Source organism: Cyprinodon tularosa, unplaced genomic scaffold (genome assembly GCF_016077235.1).
Source record: "Cyprinodon tularosa strain WSP-4 unplaced genomic scaffold, ASM1607723v1 ctg3, whole genome shotgun sequence".
Classification (NCBI taxonomy): domain Eukaryota; kingdom Metazoa; phylum Chordata; class Actinopteri; order Cyprinodontiformes; family Cyprinodontidae; genus Cyprinodon; species Cyprinodon tularosa.
In genome coordinates, this window is record NW_024039007.1 from 3,153,769 (window position 1) to 3,164,030 (window position 10,262).

General features: G+C 36.4%; 1 protein-coding gene and 1 long non-coding RNA gene across 2 annotated transcripts; one reads left to right on the forward strand and one right to left on the reverse strand.

Annotated features, from left to right (window-relative positions):
- Positions 1-473: 473 nt before the first annotated feature.
- On the reverse strand, positions 474-4,299 carry LOC119787505. Its single transcript, XR_005281325.1, has 3 exons — positions 4,064-4,299; positions 3,332-3,428; positions 474-1,004 (listed from the first exon to the last, which is right to left on the reverse strand). It is a non-coding gene; the product is annotated as an uncharacterized LOC119787505 (long non-coding RNA).
- A 513-nt stretch (positions 4,300-4,812) lies between these two features.
- Positions 4,813-10,019, forward strand: otx2b (orthodenticle homeobox 2b). The gene is made up of 4 exons (XM_038291511.1): positions 4,813-5,133; positions 6,932-7,141; positions 7,593-7,744; positions 8,589-10,019. Exons 2-4 carry the CDS (start codon positions 7,045-7,047, stop codon positions 9,207-9,209), a joined length of 870 nt encoding a protein of 289 aa, XP_038147439.1. The 5' UTR covers positions 4,813-5,133; positions 6,932-7,044; the 3' UTR covers positions 9,210-10,019.
- The last annotated feature ends 243 nt before the right edge of the window (positions 10,020-10,262 follow it).

Below are 10,262 nucleotides of genomic sequence, written 5' to 3' on the forward strand. Positions count from 1 at the left end.
CTGTGTAATAGATTGGTAATAAAGAACATTTTAGGATGCTATCCTGTAAGACTAAAGACTTAAATTAATTAGGACTGTAGAAGAAAGACTAATGTCTGAATAATGTCACACTTGTTAATTTTGTTTACTTTTTGATTTTGCAATGTTACATTTTACTTAAAACATTTCCCAATTTGTTTAGATTTTTTCTGTATATGAGGATTAGTTGCTGACAAAGTCCAGATTTTTTTTCCCTGCTTTATAATCCCCTAAAAAGGCTCCAAAGCTTTTGGGAGGTTTCCCAGGATCTCTTTGGATGACCTTATCACTTATTCAGGTCAAATATACTGAATATATTTTTTACAAAAGGTTAAAAACTGTAGGATGCAAACTGACTGCTGCAATTAACCCCCCCACATTTCCTTCAGGCAGCACACACCTCACCCCTGAGAGGCAAGACAAGAAAACCACTTGATGAATCATGAATACTCACAGTTGTGAAACCATTTCTAAAAATTTATTATGGGGATTACACACAAAATCGCACAATGTAACATATTTCAAATGTGTCGTGAATGCCTCCAAGAATCCAATTCAAATCCTAGGTTACCAAATAAGCCTGAACAAATCCCCCTCACATTGAGTTCCCCTGCTTTGAAGACTGGGAAGGTCCGGTCTGCAGGGCAGGTTTTAGCACGCCATGCAGACTCCTCAGAGCACACAGGAAGAGTAAACCTTTAACAATAGTGGCAACAATGCTTTTACACATTGAAGTTTAATTATAAGAACAGTCACAGTCAATTAATGTGGCTCTTCACTCACAAGCAATTACAGAAAATGTTTGAGTATGTTAAAGTGGAAATTTGAATGAATATTTTCATGCAAAGGTTTCTTTAGACAGTTCTCATAATGTTAACTTCTGCTAATTTGCCTCTGTCAGCCAGTCATGACCTTGGCTCTTGCTGGAGGCTGGAGAATTGCACGTCGACTGTGTTCACTGCTTCCACTTGTTTGTTTGCAAACTCCTGCAGAAACAAAACACAAACACTTAGGGTTCTAATTGAAAAAGGGTGCCATAATAACAGTAGGACCAATTTTGGTAAACATATCTTAGACTTCAAGGAGGAAAAAACATCCAATTTTTTATTATTCTCACAATAAAAGTGTAAAATATAAACAGACTCATAGTTAAATTTATTTTCTGTCTTTCCTTAGAGTAACATTTCAGAGTGAAATAAAATGTCTGATTCCAGGACGCCTGCACTTAGCTGTGTCACCAAACTCTTAAAACAAATGTGAAGAAGGGGGTTTGCACCATTAATCCTTGGGGAGGGGGCTGGATGAGTACTGATGACCTCTTAGGTCAGTTACACGATACATTACACAAAGATTGAGTCTTTTGTGATAAGAGAACACAGCAGGAAGGCTTCTTTGTTATTAACGTCTTATTTTTATTTCCTATTTTGATTTTAAGCAGAACTCCTGTTTTTTTTTAAAAGCACAACATCTGTAAATCACAATATCTCTGACCTATTAATCCAATTTTTTTCAGACAGTCAAAACTATTAATTACAAATGAACTACTGTATGAGACCCTGAACATAATGCCACTTCTACAATTGTTTCATTAATGCACTCTGCCTGGGAATACCATAAGTGAATATCACACTTTATTTCCACTTCCACGAAATTAAAAATTTATTCAAGATCATAATATACATACTTTTACTTTTACTTTAGTTTTACTATACATTGTAAATTATTTTCTCTAGCTCAAATTATGTAACTAATTGACAATTTAACTTTATTAATTGGGGTCAGAAAGTTCTCTGTCTGTTCTCTACATGTAATTCGAGTTTTAAATAATTAAATTAAAGTTATTATTGTTTTTATTCCAAAAAAAGAGTAATTTTTTTTTCATTAAGATGGTAATAAATTCTACAAACACATTCCTTTTAAGCAGCCATGCGAATATCCGTCAGGGCTTGTGAGACAGGCTGAGGAGAGATGAAAGCTGCACTAAAAATATATATTAATATGGTCGTTAGATTTTTCTCATTGCAGAGATATTACTATAAATGTTCCAAATGCAAAATGCTATTTTTTCTTAATTATTCCGCAGAGTGCTGGTTTATTCTCCTGAGACAGAGCACAGAGAGGGACAAGGCATTTTTAGATTTTACCAAATCTAATAATGCTTTTTTTATTATTATTTCAAATATCATACCGGGGGTCAAACAGGCGGTGCGCGGTGCGTTTGCAAAGATGCGTGGCCGCGCGTTAACAGGCGGAAATCCCAGGTTGGAGCGGGCCCGGTGCAGAAATCAACGCCCTCAGGTTGAGCGCAGCGCAGGCGGAGATAAAAGCCGCTCCTCGTCAATTAGCCAGGAGTCAGTGGGAGCGCAGCCCGCCGGAGGCGCTCCGCCGCTTCTCCCCTTAAACGTCCTTTTAAGATACACAGTCCCCGCGGAGGGGCCTCGCTTTGCACTTTAATAATTTATTTAGCGATTTTAAACGGTGAGATGCGGCAGATAACAGCATCAGACATCATCATTCTCCACGCTGCAGTTTCAAAACGTCTCAGATTGGGATCCATTACCATGCAGCTGCTATAATGAGGCGGCCCAAAAGGAGAGCCTAAATCATGTAGGCTACTTTATTAAATCATAATAATACTACTAATAATAATAATGTTAAATAACACATTTAAAAAAAGGAAACATATGAGTTCTGACTTAATTTTAACAATGTTTGGAAAGATATAAAAAATACTATAAACAAGAAAACTCTGTGGCCAAAACTATTTACTAAATAATGCTGCTTTGCATTTTTACACTATCTTACATTTTGTTTTGTTGTTTTGTAGTTTCATGCATCCCACATTCTTCCAAATGAAGTTTGAAATATTTTGCTTGCTCCTTTCGAGTTATTTTTTCTATTGTGTAATAATTGAAATGATAAATAGGATTTTAGAAGATATGAAATTTATCGAGATTAAATTAAATTGTCACACTATAGGAGGTAATCAATATTACACTCTGACCTGGGTAACATTATCTGTCTATATATTGCACAAATAAAACAAAATATATATTATACATAAGTCATATAATATAGGTATATTTTTAAAGTAAGAAAAACAGCATTTATTTTCTTTTTAACTTGTCATTTTTAGTCGAGGTGTTAGTCATTGCTCATGCACAGCAAATGTGTTCACTTCAATGTTCAAATAACCAAAATTAAGCTCCAATAGAAATGTTAACATTTTCTTTCAGATGACATAGTTCATAATTTTTGAAAAAAAAGATGCAAAAAAAGAAAAGCATAAAAAGGTGAATACTGTAAATGTTACCTGTATGTGTTTTCAGCTATAGCAAAACTTTTCTCTGTCTCAGTTCCTGGACAAATCCAACTTCTGGATCCATGCATGCTCCTCCTCCGATCGGAATCTGTCAAAAGAGATGTCACTGACTTTATAAGGAGGGTTCTGGGTGTGTGAGCTGCACTGCATGCAGCTCTGGGTTAAAATAAATATATATATATATATTCCTCACAGCTATCACGACACCTTTGACTCTGACCCTTTTCACAAGAGCCACGCAGATACAGAAAGAAATCGAGAGAGAGTGAGAGAGAGTGGCAAATGACAAATGAGTAAAAAAAAAAAAAAGCCACGCTCTGCCTGTGTTTATAAATCTAAATCAATATTCAAATCTGTTTGAAGGGAGCGGGTGTGTCCGTGCAGAGGCTGCAGAGAGAGTGTCTGTGTGTTAGAGTGTGTTTGATACAGAGAGAAAGAGAGAGAGAGATGGTGTGTGTAGGTGTTGGAAAAAGCCTCTTAAGATGATACATTTACCAAGCCGTGACAAAAACCCTCAGCATATTATTTTGAGATGGGCACACAGGTTCAAAAATTTAAGTGACGCAAAAGAGGATTTTCTTTGTCCCACAGAGGCTGGAGGAGCTCAAATATAACATCTGTTCTACACAGCCAGGACAATTAACCTCTATTATTATTATTATTATTATTATTATTATTATTATTATTATTATTATTATTATTATTATTATTATTATTGCCTACCTTAATAAATGAGGGAATATCAAGTCATTCAGCGTCCGCATTGTTCTTCCATCATTTGTCTTCACCTCCAGATGATGCGACTAACATTTCTCTGACTCCCTGGTGTTCTCCAGTTCAGCTCGGCTCAGGCCTGTGAGATCATACTGGCTAACTCGGCGGACCGGAGGACAATTTAAAGGAAATAAGTCGCTCTAAATCCCCCCTTTTTTTCAGCGACGCGCTGGAATGTGAGAGCCCTGCTTCAGATCTCCCTTTCCTCTTTTTTTCCCTAAAAGATCTTTCTTTTTTATTATTTATTCAAAACTACTTCCTTGATAAAAACAAAGACACATTTTGAGTTTTTTATGAAATATTTAAACAGTTATAAGACTGTTATAAGCAAGGCTATACGCAACAAAAAAATAATAAATAAATTTCCGCAATATTCGTTTAAAAATATTAAGTTTTAGTCTTTAAATTGTGGTTCTTCCTTTTCTTTTTATCAAATAGGGTGTAATAATGGAATAAATACACATAAATAAAGTCTGGTGTCATCATACCGTTTATTTCCCATCAGCAGCCTCTCTGCGGTGGGATGGGGATGCTGGCAGTCGCTTTTCTCGCTGCCATTGGCTGAGGACCGTGCGTCAAAAAAAAAGTAGCTGGAGAGATTTGTTCCCCTAAAAAAAAAAAAAAAAAAAAAAAGTGGCGGGTGGGTTGGGGGGGGATACTTCCCACCAGTGTGAGAGACGGAGACAGAGAAGGAGCTCAGCTCAGTTCTCCAGGCTCCCCATTGGCTGGCGGTTTGTACAAAATCTAACTCAAACCACTTCAGTCTGAACAAATCCTAAAGGCGCACACACAGCCTCCTCCGCAGCTCCACCGCCGCCATCAGCGTCCTTTCAGAGCCCGATGCTGCGCTCATCGCTCAACTTTTATCTGTGCTGCTGTTCATCGGCGGAAGGAGGCTGTTCCTACTTGCTTTTTGGAGGTTTTGTCACTCGGACTCTTTGACTTCTGCACAGCTTTTGCTTTTCCCCCCGAAAGAGAGGAATCAAGAAAACAAGTCATTTCTACACCTAAATGCCAGTGTAAGTTATTATTATTATTTTAATTATTATCATTATTAATATTATTATTACAATTATCAGATTATCTACAGGGAACATCAACGAAAAGTATTGAAAATAAATCCTGAACTCAAGAAGGCCAGTGGAATGATTATGGTGCTTCAAATATTTAACGTATTTTTTTATCTTAATTTCTATTACCGGGGAATATTTGGTATTTTAGATAAGGTGCATAACAGATCCAAGAAGGGTCGATAAAACGAAATTACACTATTTAAAAAAGGTGTTTAAATATTGTCGAACTTAGACCCCTCTGGAGGGTCTGAGTTTTTAATTTTGAATGAGATTTTAGTTTTGTTTCTTTATTTTGGTCATTTTAATCTTACGATTTTTTTATTGCATAGGCTACTTGCACTTTTTGGTATTTATTTATTTATTTTTATTATTATTATTATTATTATTGGAAATATGTATAAAAAAATAAGTTCTAGTTTGGGCAAAAAAAAAACTAAAATGCAAAAAATACATAACGCACTGATCCAAACTAAAATAAATTATTTATAATAGTATTAAATATATTGAAAAAAGAAAACTATTCATTTTAGGGATGTGAAGGGGTAAATGTTCCGGGGCCTCTTGCGCCTCCTATGACTGCCGAAATGAATCTTTCATCAGACAATAAACCAACATGTCACAATTAATATGTTCCCTGCTTCTGGGAGTTATGCATCTCCCAAAATCATATGAATTATTTTCTATTTAGAGTTAGATACACGAAAAACATCCGCAGATACATTCATCCTCTATATTTGCCTTTAATTCCGAGGTTTATTTTAAAAGCTTTCAGTCTTTCGAGCCATTTGCCACTTGAATTATCCCCGTAATTCATCATCAGTCCATTTATCATAATTAATCGTTGGACGAGGGGCTAATTATTATTATTGAGCGGGAGAGCAACTGGTTGACGGGCTGGTGTGTGTTTAAGTGTGACAGATTGGGATGAGGGGGTTAAAACCGTTGGATGGAGAGGGAGAAGATGCAACTAATCAAGAGGCACAGTGGGGATCGTGGGGAGCGGAGGGTCACTGGAGCTGAAGTGACAACGATCGCGTTTACCAAACAGCATCACGGTGCGGATTCAAGAGCTTCACATCTTCACTGAGGAGGAATATGTCCCACCGCCAACCAGCCATTTAGATTTTATTTATCTAAATATAATAGAAAGCTTCATTTATTTCATTTTCCTTCAAAATGTGGAGTTGTACCCATTTATTTAACGTGAAATAATATATTTCATACTTTTATGCGTAATTACGCACATAAAAGTAAGACATCCTTATGGATTATCTAAGTCATACTCATAGTTATCTAAGAATATATATATATATATATATATATATATATATATATATATATATATATATATATATATATATATATATATATATATATATATATATATATATATATATATATATATATATATATATATATATATATATATATATATATATATATATATATATATATATATATATATATATATATATATATACATATAGAAATCTCAGATCTCAGATAATTTAGATTGTTTCCCTCTTTACTGTCTAAAAAAGTATTGATGGCATTAATTGCTGTAGTTCTTTGTTTGCTTTCATGAGGGGGGGCATATAGTGGTAAGGGCAACTGAACTGAAGATGCACTGGCAGCTTTATGAGAAGCAAGATGAGTCTTTGGGGAGGGCGCATACTCCTATAACAGTGTGTAAGATGTAAGGTTAAAAAAATATCTAACAGTTCCTGTTGTTTTTTTCAAACAGGTGCCCGTTGTAACACGGAGCCCACGGAGATCAGAGAGGACACGAGGGGCGCCTTTGGAACGACACCAGTTTTCAAAATTTTCTCCAACTTCAGCCCTCAGACAAACATTAGCATGATGTCGTATCTAAAGCAACCACCTTACACGGTAAATGGCCTGAGCTTAACGACTTCCGGGATGGACCTTTTGCATCCATCGGTGGGTTATCCAGGTGGGTTTTGCTTTTTTTAAATAAATGCAATGGATAAAGCGACGTTCGTTTGAGATTTTCTGTCCTATTGTTAATTTGGCTCAAAGCAGTTTTTGCATTTTGACATAAACAATAAAAATTGTCATATATTTTCTTTTCAATACTGAAGTTCTCGTGCCATATGTTTATATATATATATATATATATATATATATATATATATATATATATATATATATATATATATATATATATATATATATATATATATATATATATATATATATATATATATATATATATATATATATATATATATATAGGCTGAAGACTGGTGCGTAATTACGCACATAAATGTAAGACATGCTTATAGATTATCTAAGTCATACTATACTGTAGTCGAATGGTTTTCGTTCGTTTCTTACAAGCCAAGGTGATATTTACCGAATCTGCAATGATGTTCTGTCTACAGCCACGCCACGGAAACAGAGGCGAGAAAGGACTACTTTCACGCGCGCACAGCTCGACGTTTTGGAGGCGTTGTTCGCCAAAACTAGGTACCCGGATATATTCATGCGCGAAGAAGTGGCGCTGAAAATCAACTTACCGGAGTCCAGAGTACAGGTGAGTTTACAGACTGCTCTGGGGGGAAATAAACTATTTTTATATTTTGAAATAGTCTTGTCAGTTACAAGCTACTCTGCAATAACTTATAGGTTGCTCATGTTTCACGTATAATTTCCTTTATATTAACTTATATAGATAATAGTAATAATAGTTTGTAAATTAGAACTCTTCTAGACAAAAATAATTGAATTTAAATGTGATAAAAATATAAAACATCGAATTAGGAAAAGTAAATGCGCTATATTCAGTTTTATTGTTCAGCTGTTTCTGAGAATGTTTGAATTTTGTTTCTACGTTTCATTTATTGTTATTGAAAATAATGTTTTAAAATTCGATTATAATTAATTTAGCTTGTTTTGTATATCTAAAACATAATTATATAATAATCCCTTAATACCAAAAAAAAAAAACAAAAAAACAAAAAACAAAGCTATCTGTTGGCTGCATCAACATTCTGTTCCTCACCTGTGTGGGAAAAGTTCCTCTTGTCTCTATTTTTCTATTTCCATTGATTTGTTCATATGACAACCATATTTTTTAGAATAAGTTTGCATGTTTTTTTTTTCTTTTCTCATATAGTATTCAACTAGGCCTTAGCTCTCTAAATTGTCTTGTTATTAAAATGTACAATTTTAATATATTTATTTAACAATTCTATAGGGAAGAAAAACAAAGCTTGCTTTAAAAAAACATAAAACTTTTACTAAACTGGAAAGCATTAATCAAAGCATACATCTTTATTTTATGTAGTTCGTTTGCATGCTTCGCCTTTTTATTTTCTCTGTCTTTATTGCTCTATTTTGCTTTTAATTATGGTTTCCATGTTTTTGCTTTTTTTTAGGTGTGGTTTAAGAACCGGCGGGCTAAGTGTCGCCAGCAACAGCAGCAACAACAGAACGGCGGACAGAACAAGGTGCGACCTCCTAAAAAGAAAAGCTCCCCAACCAGGGAGGTCAGCTCGGAGGGGGCCAGCGGCCAGTTCACGCCCCCGACTAGCACCACCACAGTCCCTGCCATCTCCACCAGCACCGCTCCGGTGTCCATTTGGAGCCCTGCATCTATCTCTCCTCTGTCGGACCCCCTGTCTACCTCCTCCTCCTGCATGCAGCGCTCCTACCCCATGACCTACACGCAGGCCTCTGGCTACAGCCAGGGTTACGCAGGGTCGACGTCCTACTTCGGGGGCATGGACTGCAGCTCTTACCTCACTCCAATGCACCATCAGCTATCGGGGCCCGGTTCGACTCTCAGTCCGATGAGCACTAACGCGGTCACAAGCCATCTGAACCAGTCTCCGGCGTCTCTCTCCACCCAGGGCTACGGGACGTCCGGCCTGGGCTTCAACTCCACGGCAGACTGCCTGGATTATAAGGACCAAGCGGCATCTTGGAAGCTGAACTTTAATGCCGATTGCTTGGATTATAAGGATCAAACATCCTCGTGGAAATTCCAGGTCCTGTGAAAAGAAGCAGAGTCGATCACATGAGACGCAGTTCAGGCATCTTTCATAAAAACTCAACATCAGACTGGTTGAGACTGGCTGCGTTCTCGCTCTTTTTTTTTTCTTCTTTTTACTCCGGTGGTCTTCGGTACTCCTAAAGGAGAGTTTTAATTTATTTTAGTACTGGCAAATAGATTTTTCCCTGTTCATTCACAACTTGTAGCCCCTCATCCACCTCTATCATTGCGTGCCTCTGTGCGTAAAAACACCTGTTGAGGACATGCGCAGCCACGGAACTATCACTTCAGTGAGTCCTGCTGAGGTGCAGACCTCTTTAAAAAAAATTTACCTGCTGGCAGAGAGACATGAGGATACTGTGTGGACATGGATGCACTACTTTATTTAAGAAAAAAATGTTTATAAGGAATCAATATGTAGTTTTTAAGAGACAATCAGTGTGCGTCTAAATAAATGGTAAATAGGTGTTTTTTTTATCTGTGATATAGCCTTCGAAACTGTGATCTGTTGTATTGTATGCAATTTGTGAGCCCTCTCTCGCATCCGACTCTCTGCTAAGATTTGAACAGCCTTTTTTTGGACAACAAAATGGAGTTTAAAGTAAAATTCAAAGATAGCGATGAGCCTTCTTTCCTGCAGTTATATTATGGAGGGTTAGACCATTCTGGAAAAGACTCTCCACCACCCACCCCCTATCCAATCTGATTGTGGATCCTTCACTTGGTCCCCCAAAGAGAGTGTGACTTCATTGCTGAAAAGAAATGAATAAAGATCTTGTGGGCTTATTCTACTACAAAAAAAAGAAGAAAAAAATCGTGTGTGCGTGAATGTGTGTGTCTTAGTTCGCAAAAAAGCTGCCCTTGCATTTCCGAACAGATTTGAGTTACAAGAACTATTTAATATTCACTGCATTAAAAAATGTTATATACTTTCGCAGAAAAATAAGAAGTAGGTCACCGTTTTGTTGGTTCAAACGCGCGGCTTCGCTTTAATTGGGCCAGTAATTGTCATGCAAGTGAGTAATAATCACACTTGTCAGTTTGAACCACTCTGTTT

Bases quoted from the DNA above. Each gene is read 5' to 3' on its own strand.
- otx2b (XM_038291511.1), top strand. From the start codon at position 7,045: ATGATGTCGTATCTAAAGCAACCACCTTACACGGTAAATGGCCTGAGC. The intron at 7,142-7,592 runs GTGGGTTTTGCT...TTCTGTCTACAG, and splicing joins TCCATCGGTGGGTTATCCAG to CCACGCCACGGAAACAGAGG. The intron at 7,745-8,588 runs GTGAGTTTACAG...GCTTTTTTTTAG, and splicing joins TACCGGAGTCCAGAGTACAG to GTGTGGTTTAAGAACCGGCG.